This window comes from Haemaphysalis longicornis, unplaced genomic scaffold, assembly GCF_048455015.1.
Source record: "Haemaphysalis longicornis isolate Haplotype H1 unplaced genomic scaffold, Haemaphysalis longicornis Haplotype H1 scaffold_1, whole genome shotgun sequence".
NCBI lineage: Eukaryota > Metazoa > Arthropoda > Arachnida > Ixodida > Ixodidae > Haemaphysalis > Haemaphysalis longicornis.
This window is the reverse complement of record NW_027526203.1, coordinates 451444046-451462624: the sequence shown is the minus strand read 5'-3', so window position 1 is coordinate 451462624 and position 18579 is coordinate 451444046. Positions and strand designations below refer to the sequence as shown.

The window sequence follows — 18579 nt, the reverse complement described above, 5'->3', positions numbered from 1 at the left end:
CAGCAGCTAAGGGAGGTCTGCAAGTTCCAGGTACCACCCAGTCGCTCCCGGGACCATGCTATGCTTTCTGTCCAAAGTGCGGTTCAATTTACCTGAGCCGCTCTCCTTGAACTGCACCACAACGTGCTGGCCATCAACATCCGCCACAAGAGCAGTGGATGACAGTGGCTTCAGCGTCACGCCTTGCACGGGGAACTGCACAAGGGAGCAGGATTTGGGCGTTTCAAGCAGGCTGCACTTCCAACTTGTTCATACAGGTTTGGACAAGATGTAACTTTTGTAGGAATGAATTAGCTGCAAGTATTAAAGGCTACACCGTGCTATCCCTATATGAAAAAAGCAGATTTTGTCACAGCTGCATATGTGTATGAACGCATTAGAAAACAAAGCATCCTGATTAATGAAAATTCATGTACTTTTAGCTACCCTATTTGTGTTTTGGTCACATCCAGAAGGCATCTGAGATGCCAATAACTACACTGTAATGCCTGCTATTTCCCACAGTTTTTAATAAATGTGACCATTAAATTCTGCATTTCCTAACGTGTGGGCCACTGGCAATTGTTTAGCAACGACGATTGGCTTTTGCACAAAAAAGTGGCATGCGTAGGCATGACATGAGGCAAAGACATTCGGCTTTTTTTCTCTGACTTTGTTTTCCCTCTATCAACGTCCTTCACAAAACCTGTAGTGGATGGGGGCCGCACACTTCAAACCCAGAGCATCAACAGCTTTCGAAGATTCATCGATAATCCATCTGCCATGGTGTTCCACAGAAGGCACCCTCTAAGCTGGAATTTAAGTGAGCTACAAGAATCTGTACGATCCAGGACGTGCCCTACTCAAGCTGCCTAAAACAGCCTCACTCCCCACGCATGCACACCGCTGTACTTTTTCTACTATTTACAGATCCCTTAAACTTTGTGCATGTTGTCATGACAGCAACTCTCAGTCACTCAAGAGTCAGCCAACCCAGAGAAATCCTTTATTCCGCCCGCCACTCCCGGGCTCTCCCCACATTCCACTCCCCTCTCTTCTCTTCCCTCAGTCCCCATGATGATAATCGTGTCGTCGCATAGCCCCCTCTCTCTGGGCACCACCCTCACAATGTCACAGCCACGCTTCATCCTTCCAGGCCCAGAAACCTGGCCCCAAGCAGGCCAGTGTAGCTCCCCAAACAGCGAAGCTCACCATCCGCAGGGTGACATGCTCCAGCTGGACGCTGTACCGGGCCAAGACCGGGCGCAGCACTTCTCCACACGAGCGGCGAGGCACTGCCTTCACGCCCAGCATCTTGCTGTTAGGCAGAATCACGCAGAACACCGCTCGGGGCTCCACGTGGATCTCCTTGCAGCCGACCAGCGTGACGTCCACGTTGGGGTTGATGGGCTGCGAGGGAATACACACCAGTTGAGGAACACACCACAGGCTTCAGGCATCATAAGCCGGTCTGTGGTTGGCCCCCCTGTGCTGGGGCAAACAGGTGTAATCTGTTGGCAGAAAGTTGTAGTAGTATTCAAGTGCTTGCCGCTGCTGCAGTGAGTCATAAAAAAAACATAAAAACACAAGTAAATATTACCTACTTTATGTTTTTTTTTTATCTGAAAAGCCAGCTTTATTTTATTAAGCCCTTCAGCTTCAATATGCAGGGAGGGCTCACGGAGTTTCGCAACTAGTGTATACAGTCAAGTCCACTTATAACAACACCCGAGTGCCAAGGAAATTTCATAAAATAAAATAAATAAACAAATAAATAATAAAATATAAAACTAAATAGACGAAACAGACACAAGTAACACCACAGATAAAAACAAAGCAAAAGTTAACTTTGTATGACAGAGGCAACTACTATGCTATCAATGAAGAACTATACAACTTCTGCTCTACATTCCTAACAAATTCCCATTCTCATTCGGTTGAAGAAAAGTCGTCACTTTTCAAAAATACAGTCAAACGTCGCGATAACGAAATCTCACGAGTACGAAATTCCCGCAGCAACGAAATATTTTTGGATCCCCGGCGAACGTTCATAGACACCCATGTATTTCATATCTCACTGCAATGAAGCGTTTTTGGAAAGCGATCCCCCATTAACGAAATTCGCTGCAAGTCCGGTCGGCATTTTACCTACCCATTAAGGCTAACAGTGTCCAAAAAGTGCTCAAACACATTTTCTTTCAGATGCAAAGTGCATAAACTTTTGCCAAAGCACACTTGCATGGCCGCTGCCATGTTTGTTTACACAAAGACCGTGCAACAGGTGGCCGTGGAGGCAGCCTCGCAGCGACACCACCAGTGGGCTGCACATGGTGAGTCACAACACGGCCGCGTGGCTTTGGCTTGGGCTACGCTAGCTCGCTACTGCTGAGCAGCACGTGTACGTTTGTTTGTTATGTGTGAGGCAATCGGCGTGTTTGCTCTCTGTAAGATGCCTCTGCCAGCCCAAAAGTGAAAGTTTTTATCACTACAAGATAAGGCCCAAGTCAGTGGCCCAAGTGGAGGAAGGGAGGACAGCGCCAACGAGTTTAGAACCGCCTGGAGCTCGCTCTACCATTTTGAAAAGCAAGGCTGCCACTCTTTAATGGCACACATGTGCAAAACAAACCATTGACGGCTGTGGCCTTTCTGGACGTCAACAAAGCGGTGCTCACTTAGTTTTGTGAACAGGATTGTAACGAGGTGCACTCTCTGGAAAAGTTCGTCAACAGAAGGAGCTGGACTTCGCTTGCATGCTCGGATATACGCGGTGCTGATGGCCAAGGAGGAATATGTGCAGAGAAGGCAAACCTGCGGGATGTTTTGGATGCGTTTGACACGATCCTGTCGTTCTTGAAGCACTTATTGTAGTGTGAGAACTGAGCTGTGAAGTTGCCGCAAGGTAAGGCCCACGAAGTTAATACCCTATAACTGACGTTTGGAAATATATTTTAGGCTTGTGGCTGATTTTCCTGTCGTTTATGCTTCATTCTCGCGGCAACAAAGTTCCCGCAAACGCTAATTTTTTGGCTTTTCCCAGCGGTTTCGTTATTGCGGGGTTCGACTGTACAATGCAGCAACTAATTGAAAAGCATGTTGCTATCATCACAATAGTTGAACGCCCATCATCTTCGTGGCTTAATAAAACACTGAAACGCCTCAACAACAAAAAGAAAAGATTTTATCGGATTGCAAAAAAGAATACCGTATTTACACGATTGTAGGTCGACCCTTTTTTTCAAATTTGACACTCCAATGTTGGGGGGCGACTTAGAATCGAAATTGAACCGTCTACCGCTAGTCACGGCAAGAGAAACGAGAAAGCAGGGCTGCTACGAGATGGGGACAGCTTTGCACCCTTGTTCCCATGGTTATGGTCGAAAGTGTGAACCGCATAGGGCGTTTTCTGCTCGCGAAAATGCGCCGCTGACACTGCAGCGAATGCCACCCACGTGCGCTACGCGATCGGCGGCGGCAACATGGCGGCGTCACCAGCCGCGAAGAGGTCCGCGTAGCTCCAGCGACCGCTTCTAACCGCTCTTTAAGATATCACTGAAGGCACAAACGAAGGCATTTGTGCAGGATAGGAGCTGATAATATGGTCGAAAATGACACTATAAAGCATCATCCGCGGCGCTAGGGAAAGCGCCAATCAAATATCCGCCACCGTGGTAAGCCTAAACGTCTCCGGCGGCGCCAGCCGGCTGTCCCAAGCGCTTTCAAACTGCCGGCTTGAAGAGCACACCTCCCCATTGGGGCAAGTCGTCAGGCTCCTCCCACTGCCGCGCCCGACGCGCGCGAATCGCGTGAAAAAACGCGTCAAGAAGCGTTTTATTCGTATAAAAGAAAAAATAAAATGAGCATTAACGAATTCCTTGATTCAATGCGCGGCGCTAACGTAGCCGCCATGTTTGTTTTGGTATCGTGCGGCAGTGGCCGCTGCCGGTTGCTTCGATGGTTGTCATCTCGCAGCGACTGTATTCTTCCCGCTCAACCTACAGCGCATTGTTATTCCGGGTGCTTTTCTTTTTTAACATCTACCGCGCATACCACGAGCGCACGGCTCTTGTGGAGAGCCACCGTGTGGGTTAACGGAAGAGCTTTTCTTTGTGATACGATTTTCTACGCGGCGCTCGCATTTTTTTTTTTTTTTGAGAGAGATGTAATTTTTGGGGGTTGACCTACATTCGAGTCGACTTACAATCGTGTAAATACGGTAATTCTGACCATGCCTGGTCCAATTACCATACAGCAGAAAAAGATTTTTGAAGCCCTTGCTGTTAAAACAAAGCACGCTTTCTACTCAACGACGTTGCCTGAAATGCTTCGTAATAATCCCCATCAATTTTGGAAAAAAATTAATCCTAAGCCCCGCAAGCCCATATCACTATGTGACGAAGAGAGCCTCCCTATACCTGACCAATTGCTTGGGCCAATTTGGGCCGTTCTCTTCGTCACATAGTGATATGGGCTTGTGGGGCTTAGGATTAATTGTTTTCCAAAATTGGTCCAAAATTGGCCCAAAATTGCCCAAACGCTGAATACCACCCTTTGTTCCAATTTCACTGATGAACCTGACGGTGATCCTCCTTTTTTCCCAGACCTCAACCATATCGTTACGCCAGACATAACGTTTGAACCTAGTGGTATTATAAAAATCATCGAGTCTATCAAACTAACTTCATCTTCTGGTGTGACGGTATTAACTCCAAGGTACTAAAAATACAAAGAACATCACGAGTGTAATTTTGTCATGTATATTTCAGCAATCACTGTCATCTGGAGTGATACCATCAGACTGGAAAGTTGGTAAGATTGCTGCAGTTCCAAAAAAAGGGTTCATCATCATCCCCTCCTAACTATTGCCATATATCTGTCACCAGTATTCGTTACAAGCTAATGGAACACATCATTTACTCTCATGTAGTTAAATTTTTGACCAGCAATATTTTCTTTCACCCAAATTAACACGGCTTTTCAAAAGGAATGTCATGCGACACCCAGTTAGCACTATTTTTTAACAATATCAGTTCAAGTGTTGATGTTAATGTAACTGTATATATCCTGTTTCTTGATTTCGAAAAAGCTTTCGACAAAGTTCTTCATAAACGGCTGTTCCAAGAATTTTCGTGCGTAAACCTTAACCCCCTTGTTCTTAACTGGTTGAAATCCTTCTTAACTAACCGTAATCAATTCAAACAAAATAACAATTTTTCCTCGCCTACACCCGTGGTTTCTGGAGTGCCACAGGGCACTGTCCTTGGCCCTCTTCTTTTCCTTATTTATATTAGTGACCTGCCATCTAACATTTTCTCTAACATAAGGCTTTTTGCTGATGATTGTGTTATTTATCGTCCTATTAATAGCGAACATAATGCACATATCCTTCAGTCAAATTTAACACTCATTATGGAATGGTGCGAGAAATGGCTAATGACCATAAATGTTAACAAAAAATTGCTCATCTCTTTCCATTACCGCCAGACATACCCATTACATAACTACTTCCTGAATGGTCAGTTATATCATCTCTTTCTTCATACAAGTACTTGGGCATTACCTTTTCTCAAAACCTGTCATGGTCTGTTCACATTACACATTGAACAAACGAAGCTAACCGGGTCCTCGGCTATTTACGCCGTACCCTCAAACTTGCCCCAGTCGCTGTTAAAGGGACACTGAAGTGAATTTGTCAAGCTCCTGTTTTCGCTTGCACTGCGTGGACTGGCTCAAATAAACACACTTTTCATTGTATATCCGGGCAATAAGGCGGTACATATTTTATAAATCGTGAAAGAAAAAAGACTACCATGCGCGATTTGCGACCGCCGCGCCAACTAACAGCAGTGACGAAAGTACAAGGTGCTACATGATTGGACGATATCCAAGATTAGAATTCAAACCAGTTTCGGTTTCAGTTCTGTGACACATGCTTGGCATCTGAAGTTATTGTTGGATCAGCATTCTCGATATCTCAGTAATCAGCAAACTGCGCTTCTGCCATGTTGTCGGCTGTAACATGCATCAGATAAGCCAACCAACACAGCTTAAAATTGAAACAAAAACTTGCCGAGGCGTATGCAGTGGATGAACGCCCTCCGCGTCCCCACAGACGTTCAAATGCGATGCGCTTTTCCCCTATCTTTGGTGCTTGCCTGGCTCACGCCTGTATTGTAAGAGGCATGTTCGCAACTTGCCATAGGTCGGCTGATCTGGGACTGTGCCAGCACCTAGTCGGTGCTTATAGCAACACCACACCAACAACAACTCCCCAGCGCGTCACTGTCAGTCTGCTTGCGTTCTGCAAACTCCCGCCTTCAATGGGCCTTAGATTTTCCTACTAGCGTACCAGTCAGCAAAGCGTCGCATGTGCGCTTGTGTGGAGCAACCTGGACTCAGAGCTTGATACAGTGTACAAACTAACAAACTAAAGGCCCATTCTTCCATTCCCAAACGTGTCGTGGCTTAGTTTCAACTGAGCAAACGAATTGCGACGTCCCGTCGGCGGTCGGCTGACTAAACGCTAGTCCGACTGACTCTGTCAGAGGGTCGGTGAGCCGTGCAGTAGCGCAGTTACGCCAAGCCACCTTTTTGTGACATCATATGAAACGCCGCAGAAAACGGGTGAGGATGCAGAGAGGAGGACAGCATTTTCTAATTGATTTTTCTAGTGAATAAAGTCACGTAAGCGCAGCGAGAGTGGTCGAAACATAGCCTGCAGACTCCGGACTACAATTTGCACTCGTAATCCAGCAATGTTTACAAATCACTTCACTGTCCCTTTAAAATACTAGCCTATACTACTCTTGTGCGACCCAAACTGGAGTACGCATGTGCAGTTTGGGTCCCTCATCAATATAATCTTTCATTATGCATTAAATCAGTCCAAAATCGGGCCGCAGGGTTTATTTTTAATGACTACTCATGCCACACCAGCGTGACCGACCTTAAATTTAAATATAACCTACCAAATCTTGCAACAAGATGCAAAACTGCCCGTATATGTCTGTACCATAAATTCTATCACTCATCTCTTGGTAACTCTATCATTACACGTGCTCACCACCACTCATGCCGTATCAATCCCCCAAATGCAATTTACCCGTTGCATGTCCATACTTCTGCACATCTTCATTCTTTCTTATTCAAACAGCCATAGACTGGAACTATCTTCCCATTGAAGCCACGCACCACTCCGATACCATTAATTTCAAATTAGCCATCAAACACATTGTGCTTATGAAAGATTGATGACCCCATGTAATACCCCTCCCTAGGGGCATTTGAGGATGTAATAAATAAATAAATAATAAATAAAAAAGTTTCATTTGCATGCAAGCAAAACATTTTATTTGCATACTTATTTGCAGAAAAGAAGCCATAGTCGGGCAGCTTTGTTTGCTGCACGCAAAGCTTGTCCACATCTTTGCCAAGAGCATCTATAAGTGCTTCATCTAGGTGAGCATAAGCGGCGAAAAGTCCTCGGTGGAAACGAAGTCCCTGAGGGTCTGTATCATGTGTTCGGCCTCCTGCGAAGTCACTACCTGAGTAGGCTGCGCAACTGCGTCGTCAGAGTCGTCACTGTCACCGCTGTACGCAGCCCATACCCGCGCAACGATCGCATCTTCAGTGGGGCACCCGGTGATTTCCAAAACACCAGCCCTGGCATCCCTTCCACGGAAAGACAAAGGCAGTTACGATGCCAAAGCAGTGCCGCCAGGAGGGGGGTTCGGAAGGAAAACTACTCCCCTGCCCCCCTTGCTTCCTCGTAAGCGGTGCAGTCACTTCGTTTTCTGAGGGGTGGAAGGGATGCGTGGCGCATCGCGGCTCATGGAGCATGCCTCCCGCGCAGTCAGTGTGGAGAGCCGGCGGCAGCTTGCATTGTTGGTGCACGCTGTAACCGGATTCAATTGTTATATCTGATATCGCAGCACTGGAGTATTGTAATACGCGGTTTATCTTACCACAGAAAGCATACAAGAGTGAACAATGCCATAGCTGTTCATTGTTATAGCTGATATATTGTCATAAACGGTATCGTTATAAGTGGACTCGACTGCATTGAAGAACTCTGGCAGCAACAACTGACCTTGTCTGAGCCGGCTATGAAGATGTCCACCACCGAGTAGGTGAGGGAGCGCTTCTGTAGCAGCAGCATGAGCATGGCACCCACGGTCTCCCCCCGGTGCACACGGACCACAGTGGAGGAACCGTCCGGCAAGATCACTCGGCTCAGGATGCAGTTGGAGTCGGGTGCGCCGGTCAGAGACTGGAATGAAGCAAAAAAGGACAAAGCTCATTTCAGACATTCAAACAAACACAACTCACGCTGCACACGCTCTTTGAAGGAACACTGAAGGCAAATAGCAAGTTGGGCTCTGACGAAATTTCAACTGCCCCGAAGCCCTGTCGGCGGCGAAACATGCTTTAAGAGCAAAACATTTTACCCTATAAACTCGTGCAAGGGCAACATTTTTCTGTCTAAATTTAGGTGCAGATTTATAGGTTGTGGCCCACACATAGCCCAGAAAAACATTTTTTTTCCAGGTTTGTGAGAAAAATGTGGTATTTACTCACGTAATTTACAGATGCATAATTTACTATACCCCAGTTTCTAACATGATCCCACCCCCACAAAAGATACTGTTCATTGCTCCCTCTGTGCATCGCTCTGAGCCAGCACACAAGTGGCAGAGTCTTGGAGCGAGGCACACAGCAAGTCCGTTTCAAGTCTACTGTAGTTCTGGTTGTAAGGCAGCCTCTATCGTGTGCACAAAAATCCTGCACTGCGCCATGCTTCGGTTTCACCATGCCCGTCTCGGCTGCCCTTGGCCAATGAGCACTTGCTCGAACTGGATACTGTGGAACAACCAGAACTTTGAATTCTGCCCCAGGAGAGAGAATGCAGTGACAACTGTTATGATGCACGCATCGCAGCAAGGGGTGGGGTGCCGCAGGACCGGATGCATTTAAAGTTAGGGGGCAACCTATAAATGAATAATTTCCGAATCAGGTCTAAAGCTATGGGGATGTGGCCCTTACGCGCATCTATATGGCACTTTCTCGAGTTGCATTACAGCCATTCTCAATGGCATGGCCATGCTCATGTTACACTCCTTTGAATGTGAACCAAACAACTAAGCATGCTAAACAGGGAACTGAGGGTGTAACGGGACACCCATGACGCATGGCTGTGCCACCTCACTATCTGAACTTGGAGGAGGCGAACACTCCCAACTGTGATGGCTCCTGATGCTGATTCAGATATGCTGCCCGCTCAAATCAAACAAGTCCAAATGATCAACGCCCCACTATTCAGTCAACCGTTGTGGCAGAAAAGGTTGGGCAACCCGAGCTCAAAGATGTGCAGAGCGCTCACCTCCCGCGACGCTGAGCATAGCAGTCCCAGGCTTGCTTCGCTGCTGGCCAGCGAGGAGTGGCTGCTGGTGAGGTCTGAAGCCGTGCTTTCCTTGGGCACCTTCTTCTTCTTGGAGGACCTCCTTGCCCAGGCAGCTCGCTCCCCCAGCTTGCTGCCCACCAGCTTCAGGTCTGCAACAAGGCCCAACGAACGCCCATTCATGACCCTCCCCAGTCACGACAGCTTGCTCCAACCCAACGTCAATGAGAGACCTGGTGCTACCTATCATTCACCAGTGAAGACAGCCAAAAAGACATTATGCTGTGTATGCATTCAATTCTACTTGTGAAACACACTCATTTAGTGCACATTATAAATGTTGAAGTATATATTCTGCACACTGTATAGGGGTGGAACAGGGTACATGGGTTTAGGAGCAGTCCTTGGAGAAGGCAAAATAGCCTTTTGTAGCAGGCTTGGAGCAGCCAGAAAGACCTTTTGGAGCACGTTTGGTGCAGCCGTTCGGCAGGGAGCTGGCACGGGCTACTGTGCCAGCCCCCTGCCATTTAAGTTTAATCTATTCATCTGCTATATTAAGTCTTCTACTGTGCACTAGAGCCATCACGGGGTTGCGAGAGCCGACGAATGTACGCCGTAGATTACGTGATGAGAGCGTGTTAGAAGACATAATAAATGCTGTACCATCCTCCACAAAAATAAAGCTAACCCCAAAGTTCACAGTCGAAAATAAGTAATTACCTCACAACAAAGGCGAACCGAATTAAGCGCCCAAGACCCTGTTTGTTCAATACATGTGCAGATACACTGGCCAAAAACGGTCAACTAAATTGAAGTTCACCTCCCATAAACTACCGCCTTTCATGCGAACATTATTCTGTTTTCTATGTTTGTGATGCCACACAAAGACATTTCACTCACTTTTCGTCATTTTCTGTCGATTGTGGCGCAGCGATTGGCACCGGCAAACAAAACCGTGCAAATGCGCCACAAATAAATCCAAAGAGAAGTGAAGAAGGCACGTAGTGCCTGCGGCCTTACATCTAACAAAAGCCGTTAACATTTAAAAAATAGCCGCTCAGCCTTGGCGAAACCGAAACCATAACCACTGGAACCAAAAACACAATGTGTCAGCTAAGTTTTCGGGCACCGGTTAACATGGCGGTCATATCTCGCAACTCAGTTTGGGTTCTGTGGCGCAGGACAGTGCTGATGAATGGGTTCGATGCACTAGGGGTGCTTCGGCGCAGGATGGCGCAGGTAAACAAGATTGGCGCTCAATAGCGCAAATGGCACTCCTGATCCACCCTTGACTGTATGATATATGTAACCTAACCAATATACGCATTCGATGCATGTAAAACCTAAGATGAAAGCTTACACCATACACCATTTTGAGGGATGTGAAACTAGTTTGGCACTGACAGAACAGCAGACTAATAAAGGAGCCTCCAGACTTTTGCATTGACATTACGTTGTATGCACTCCCAAAGCTTCTATATATTAAAAAAAAAAAAAAAAAAACGATACGCCACAACTTTAAAATTCAAATAGGGATTGAGGGGACCACGTGGGTCCTCATGCCTGCCGTGTGGCACCATTAGGGTTAACAGCCCGGCGTCGCCAATAGGGGTGCTGCCTCAGTGGCAAGGACGCGCAAGCGCGTGGGCCCTCGCACACACTCAGTGTCACTTCCCCATCAGCGATCATAAGCGGCCTGCTCCACCGCCCGCCCTCTCATCCCCCTCAGGAGACACCTCTCTCCCAGCTGTGGTATGTGTGACGCAGAGCCACCCTCCCGAGGGCTTTTCTGCCAAGGTCTTGAACCGCGTGGGTTGGTCAAAAGAACCCGTGTTCCATGACTCCGAGACGAGGCAAGTCCCCCACTACCGGACGGACCGAGTCGGCGGCCACAGACGGCTTTAACGAGCTTGTGGAGGCATTGTCTATCGGCCAAACTTGGGACAGCCGGTTCAGGAAAAGTTCCACATTTCAGATCGGGCAATAAAGCATGGTTTGTTGGCATCGCCCGCTACGAGCTCATCATTGGCACCTTCCGGTGAGTCGATCAAACTCTCAGCGGCATCTTCATGACGCTGCAGTGGGAATTGCAGCTTTGGTTCTCGTGCTCTAGCTTGCTAGCTGGGTAATAGAGCCCATTTACAGCCGAGAACCCCACAGGATCTAATGCAGCTCGCTGCACCTGGGCTACAAGGCGTGCCATAGTGTAGGGCCATGGATTAGTATAGACCACCTTGGAATCTTTGCCATGTGCCACAATCTCGGCACACCGTCTTTCTTCACACCCTCATTCCACCATCTCATAAGAAACTACGGGAAAAGGGGGTTGTCAATTCAAACCATTAATGCCAGACTCCACACATTGAATACTTCGAACCACTAGGGAATTTTAACACATGACAAATAAATAAGCACACCTGTGCAGTTTCAAGAGGAAGTGGGGAGAGTGGAGACATTCAAATTTCAAGTAGTGTCTTACTTTCGGAACCTTGCACAATGCATCCTGCTAATGTGCGCCAAGTAAGACAGTGAAAAATATTAAGGGCATGGGGATATTTGAAACTTTCGAATAATAGGACATTTATTTTGATTCCAAATCAAATAGCATTATTCGAATATTTTTTATTTGAAAGTTTGAAAGTGTGTTTGCACTTTCCATGATACTCCATGACACACCCTTAGACCTTGTTTTAACAAACTCAGGTAGAGTGAATGGCCTCAATATTAACTGTAACGAGTGCTCTACTAGAAACATATGTAAAATGTATCCTTTATAATGAACTAGGTTCAGTGAAGTTGCAAATTTTGAGTGCAGCCACCGCCAAAAGGACTGGGCAGCTGCTGCTGATGATGATTGCTATTGGTTTACCCTTTGTAGCGGAGTGATGAGATGTCATCTTACCAAAAAGGACTAATATATCTATGTTTTATACCCTTGGTTTAATAATAGCGCTGCTTGGGGCAGGCACAAAATACTTAGTTTTTCTGTTACAAGTGTTAGCTGTCCTAGGCAATATTCCCCTCTCTGCTTTTCGTCCACCAGCATTCTAGTCTTCTTTTCGTCCCCTCGACACCCTTGAAGTTAACTTCCTCTGTGCTACCCTCAAACCCTAGGGCTTCTGCAAGCTGAATATTTCCCTCATGTCGATTTGGATGGATACCCTCACATTCTAACACTACATGCCACATAGTTTCTGTTTCTTTTCCGCAGACCACGCATTCCCCATCATTTTGCGACTATTATCGTAGAAATTTTCCTTTCTGATGTTCAATTTCTCAGCCCTGTACATCTCTAACGACGTTTTAGCCTCCATATTTTCTCCCCACTTATTCGTTTCAATCTGCCTTGCCTCTTTATTGGTTACCTTGGCTGTTTTGGATTCTCCACTGTTCGTTCCGTATTTCATCGTTAGCCTTCTAGTCTTCCTTAAAGGGCTACTGAAGTGCTTTTAAAACCGGGCAAAACTCTACTTTTTACAATTGTTACATTGGTCAGTTTATGCCTATAAACTTTTTTGGGGTATTTTTAGCTCGGGGACAGCGGTATTCATCGTTAAAGTTGACCCTACGCCCCGCCCACTGCTCCCTGCCGCATCGCCGGAAGAGCGAGAAACCGAGGGGCAGCGACCAGAAGCAGCGTCATATTCGGAAGACGGCCAGCGACGTGCGCCGCCGCTTTGGTGTGTCCCAAACATACTTGATATATGTAGACTTGCATCCAAATTTGAATCCATCACAAGTCAAAACAACGGTCCACGCTGTCCAAACCTAGTCTTTCTTTGCTATGGATTTTAGGGCCGTGGTAGGGTGGCATGATCCTACAGTTTCCTAAATATACAGTATATTACGAAACTCTATGAGCAAGGTTAGGGCAGCTAGGGTACGGTATGTTGTTCGGGCATTCCTCCGGTGCTCCGAAACTGTATGCATTTCCGGTGTGTGCTTATTGTGCTAGTAACTTCACTGGCCTGCAGTGGTGACATTAGCTCATCATTTGTACTTGTTCTTTTCAGCTACGCATCACGCACAGTACTATACCCACTTCAAATGCAGCCATTTTGAAAAGAGCTCGGAAATTTTTAGCGGCTTGAAATCAACGAATCCACAATCTGAGTGTGCCGGAACCAGCAAGTGAGACTTGAGGGCGGGCCTGTTGCCAGTCTTCTGTGGCTTTTGCCATGGCCGTCACCATCAAATAGACGAAAGGTGGCGGATGTCATTTCCCAAATGAAGATGATCTTTTTTCTGCTCCAGGGTATCATATCAAATTCGTGGTTTTATTTTTTTCGAGCGTTAACACTGACTTCAAAATACTTTGAAATTATTTGAAGTTTTCAAAAAGTCTTATTCGATTCGAAGGTAAATCGAATATGATATTATTTGCTCCGATATTCGAAAGTTTCGAATATTCGCACAACACTACAAAAGTCTTCTTATTTATATCTGTTGCTGAGCTTCTCTTGTGCCATGAAAAAGTTTTTATGAAGCTCTTAACGTGACCCAATTTCTTTGTGTGTGTCGGTTGCAGAAGCTTACCCAAGGGACTGTAAATAGTGTCAGTTTTCGTACTACCGTACTTACCCAATTCTAACGCGCCCCCGATTCTAATGCGCACCCGATTTTCCAGGCAAAAAAACGAAAAAACTTGCATTTCCGATTGTAATGTGCACGGAGCTTTGTGAGCAAGACAAATGAATGCGCGAGAAACGGGCGATTTATTTCCCGAAGTAATCTCACTCCTCGTCGCTCTCTGAGAGCTCCTTGTCGCCTTCCGCTGACCGCAACATCTCGTCCTCAGTGCCAAGCGCGTTCGTGATGCCGCACTTCTGATCGAACGTTCAACCATGGTTGATGGGATCGTGGCCCATGCCTCACACGCCCACCCCGCGAGCTTCTTCAAAAGCGCCCGCTTCAGCTGACCGCGTGTTTTGAACGCGTGGGAGCCACTCATAAGCCGTGGAAGTGGCGCACCTTCGTTGCCGCTGCTGCCATTGCTTGTTATCAAGCGCACAAGTGGAACAACGATTTGTGTGAATGCCGATAGAAAAGCCTAGGCGCCTAGGCTTCCTTACTTCCTGCGTCCGAAAAATCGCTGCTAAAAGCTTTGGCGCCATCTTGAGATGGCGATGGGTGGGACGAAATTTCAGCTGTTTTGGCAGTTTTGGTTTCGTATCCGATTCTAACACGCATGTGATTTTTCGGCTTATTTTTCCGGAAAAAAAGTGCGCGTTAGAATAGAGTAAGTACGGTAGTTATTATTGCAAAGTATTTGCTTTTCAACACTACTTGAACAAAATCATAACTCGCTTTGCGTCTGCTTCAAAAGCCCTTGCGCAGGCTTGGGAACTATGCCTCGATCATGCAACAAAGGGTGTGGGGTGCCACGGTGTCGCTGAAGCCTCAGTGAGAGCAACTCGCATGCCACCACATGCCCCCAGCCAGCTATGCCGCTAAGGTGCACCCACTCTTGTGCCAGGGCAGGAAGGAGCGTCTCCGCTTGTCCTCCTTGTGCAGCGTCCAGCCGGCCTCCTTGTGGGCCTCCGGGAAGACCGGCTTGCCCTGCACCTCGCGCAGCATGCACTGCTTGAAGAGCTCCGACTTGAGGAAGCGCTGGTAGCAGTCGAACTTCATCAGGTTGAAGATCTGCTTCTGGGCGGGCACGAACAGGTCGGGCGCCGCCCCCTCCAGGCCCTCCTGCACGGCCAGCTGCGCCCGGCTGTCAACGTTCACCGGCTCGGGGGCGCCGGGCCCCAGGTGCTTCTGGTAGATGGCCCGGGCAGCCGGCTCGCGCTGCACCCGAAGCACACTTTTCATCAGACGATATCCCTTTCATGCGCAAGTTTAGACATCGTCAGGGCACTTTAAAAGACTTGCGCCTCTTCCCAGCACTCTCTGGGCAAAGGCATTGCTAGCACAGCATGTGTACTGCATAGCTCTGCAACTATTTTAAGACCAACATAACACCCTCCTACTGCATCTATTAAAAACACCCCCCTCCATGGCGATAGGCCCTTCTGATTGCCTTGTTGGCTCGTTGGTACCAAACCTGCAGCAGTGGGATTACATCGACATGCCACTGGACACTAATACCCCTGTCACACGGGCACTTTCAATCGCGATTGAGTCGATCCGGATCGAGCTCAATCCGGATCGGGCACCTGCTACACGGCAGTTTCAATCGCGATCGAGCTCGATCCCGCTCGAACTCAATCCTGGTTTCTCAAGCGCGATCGAGGCTTCCAAGCGCGATCGAACGAAAGCGGCGATACTCTCGTCCTCGCTCAGTAATGGCACAGAATGTGACAACTTCAACTAACGCCACAAATTGTGTCAAATAACTTGACCCAAATAAGCGTGAGGTAATATCTACATAGTTACGTATACCTACGACCGCGCGAAGTTACCAGACGCCGGCCGCAAGTACATGGTTAGCGCCATCTGGCGAACACGAGCGCAGCCCGTGCAACTTCTCAATCGCGATTGAAACGTGCCGTGTAGCAGCGGCAGTACATCGAGTGCGCTCGAAAACTCAATCGCGATTCACTTCAATCGCGATTGAAAGTGCCCGTGTGACAGGGGTATAACCAACTCGGCCACATCCAGGACACCAGAACAGCCCACATCAGCTAGCAATCCTGTCTGCCAAACAGAGCTTGAAATCGTTCAATTTCAGAGGTGTTCGTAGCAGCTACAGCATTTCTTGGTCAATGGTCTTGTAGTGAAGCCCCTTATGCAGCCCACAGAGTAGACGATTAATAGTGAGTGACTGCACTATTTGCTGCACGCCCTGCCTTTTTGCCTGCGCACAGGCTGCAAGCCTCGTCACAGCGCGTAAGGCAAACATAAAAAAGCATTTTTTTTTTTTTCAAAGGTACAGAAATAGTTTTTCCAACGAAAATGTCTGTTTAAAAAAATTTTTTAAATAGTCAAATGTGCATTCAATATTTTGCTTCAAAACAAATGTTAAACATTGCTTCACATCTGCATATTTTAAAAACTACCATTTGTCAAAGGTAGCACTCGCACGAATGATGCTAAGATGTAAAATTGCAAAAGCCATGCCGAAATAAGTTTTTAACAAACCACCCCTTCATTTGTGTGCAAATTTTGCACAAAGGTCTTGTTTAACACCAGGGTTAGTGACAGCACTTGTGTGGTTATTTCCCAATCGAATAAAAAGCATATCTTGTTTTGGAAGCAGTTGACATGACATCTTCATCAGTCCACTGAATTGCTGTGCCAAAACAGCAGCATGTGGAAGTGGAGCATTGTGTTTTGGATGATCTTTACAAAAGTCCATGGATTGAAAGCAGTGAGAGAGCTCAATAAAATTTACAAATGGTTCGCAGCCCCACTGTGCCCTACTAATTAATCAGAGTTGCATGCAACTTGGCATGGTTACAGCCGTCTTGGCAGTCAAATAGGGCCAATTTGTTTTACACGTTTATTAAAATGCGAGTTCTAGCCATTTTGATGCAAACTTTTGCCGATCTGTATCCTTCATTATGACGCAAGAATACCGGAACACCTGAAAATTTCACTCACTGCCCAGAGTCCACCTCAACAAGAAAATTTTTCTAATTCACATTTCAAAAAATTTCCACCTGTTGTGATCGAATGATCCAGATTTTACTGTGTGTTGGGAACAAACTTACCTCACTTCTGTCGAGCATTTTTCTATACTGCTCACACACCACCCAGAAGAAAATGTTTTCTTGGCTGAACTCCTTCTTCAGAAATTCCTGCATAAAAACCCCAGATTCCCAGTTTGTGAACAGGGATTCCACTGTTAACTATGTAGGGATGAGAAAGAGGTGGGAACGAGCCCCTGCACAGAACTGAAAAAGGTTGAAAATGCTCCACAGTGGCAATAAGTCAGCACTAAGGTCCTGCCCGGCAGAGTAATCGGGTGATGAATCAGGTCACACTCACAGTTTATAGAGGCATCAGTTCTTCACAGGAAACACCACAAAAACTACACATGACCAGGTATTCCTATGGCAACTGAACTCTTTTGAAGGCCAAAGGCCCAAAGCAGTCTCATCTGATAATCATTAACTTGGCATATGTGGATAGTTGATTCATTCCAGTGCTTGACATTCACTCCGACTAGAGTTTCAGCATTCTGAAATGGATGTTTCAGTAGGGATGAGTGAATATTCAAAAAATTTGAATGAGTCATTCAGACACATTTTTCACTAAGTTCTCGTTCGTATTTCGTTTTCATTTTTTTACCCATAAAAGAAGGATAGTCAAAGTCAAAGATGATAATGCAAAGCAAAACAAAAAATTGACATATTTAAAAAAAATCACGTTTTTTCGACTCGCATGTCCCCTCAAATAGTTAGCCACATTTTCCAGTTGTGTTGAACTAGAAATAGACGAGAACAAGGTTTTTACAGTGAGAACATGAACCGATAAAGTGTTTGTAAGGTTCAACATCTGCCCAGAACACAGTCTACACGTTCTGGACGGTGTCTAATAAAGTTAAACGATGTTTACTTCTCTCTTCAGTGTCACTTAAAATGGCCTTGGGATGGCAATATTGCCAGTCATGGTCTTACATTTTACTTTTATTTACTGCTATTTTTTCCCATTTCTTTTTCTCTGCAAGAGAAGAAAAGAAAGAAAGAGCGTGCACTCTTTGTGGGGAGAGGGGCCCTCACCGCAAACACCAGCAGACCCAGGGGATCGTGCAGGAGCTCATCGAAGCCAGCGAGCCAGCGTCCCACACGGCCACGTGGCTGGTCGCAGGCGCTGCTGGAGTCGCTGGCCTGCTCCAGGCTCTGCACGCTGCTTGACATGGACAGCTTCTCGCTGGGCACCTCACCATCGGACACGGTGCCCGCCTGTCCAGACAGGGAAGAACGACAGCAAATTGACGGAGTATTTGTACGACAGTACAAAGGGTACTACAGGCTCTTATGGCTTCATGCTGCTCTGCATCCACACTGAACCCCGACCATTCTAACACTCAATCTACTGGATAGTGAGGTCTCAAACAGTGCCCCCTCCCAAAAATTGCTGCCACTGCTCATACAAGCCCACACCAACAAGGTCGGGTGGAGTCTGACTTTCGGCCACTCCATCCGTTGGGACCCCTTAATTAAAGGGCAACTGCAACGAAAATTTACCCACCCCAAATTCTATAGTTCATACCATAAGCTAGCTGCAGCACTGTGGAGGCTACATTGTTGTCCCCCTCA

General features: G+C 46.8%; 1 protein-coding gene across 1 annotated transcript in view; it reads right to left on the bottom strand.

Moving 5' to 3' along the window:
- Positions 1-18579, bottom strand: part of LOC144156020 (regulator of G-protein signaling loco-like) — a 55796-nt gene that overhangs the window by 13560 nt on the left and 23657 nt on the right. Inside the window, exons 6-12 of the mRNA XM_077687782.1 lie at positions 18040-18222; positions 17029-17115; positions 14839-15163; positions 9356-9525; positions 8066-8245; positions 1192-1389; positions 93-195 (exon numbers count right to left, since the gene is read on the bottom strand). Of these exons, the coding sequence (XP_077543908.1) occupies positions 93-195; positions 1192-1389; positions 8066-8245; positions 9356-9525; positions 14839-15163; positions 17029-17115; positions 18040-18222 (1246 nt within the window). The remainder of the gene's footprint in view (positions 1-92; positions 196-1191; positions 1390-8065; positions 8246-9355; positions 9526-14838; positions 15164-17028; positions 17116-18039; positions 18223-18579) is intronic.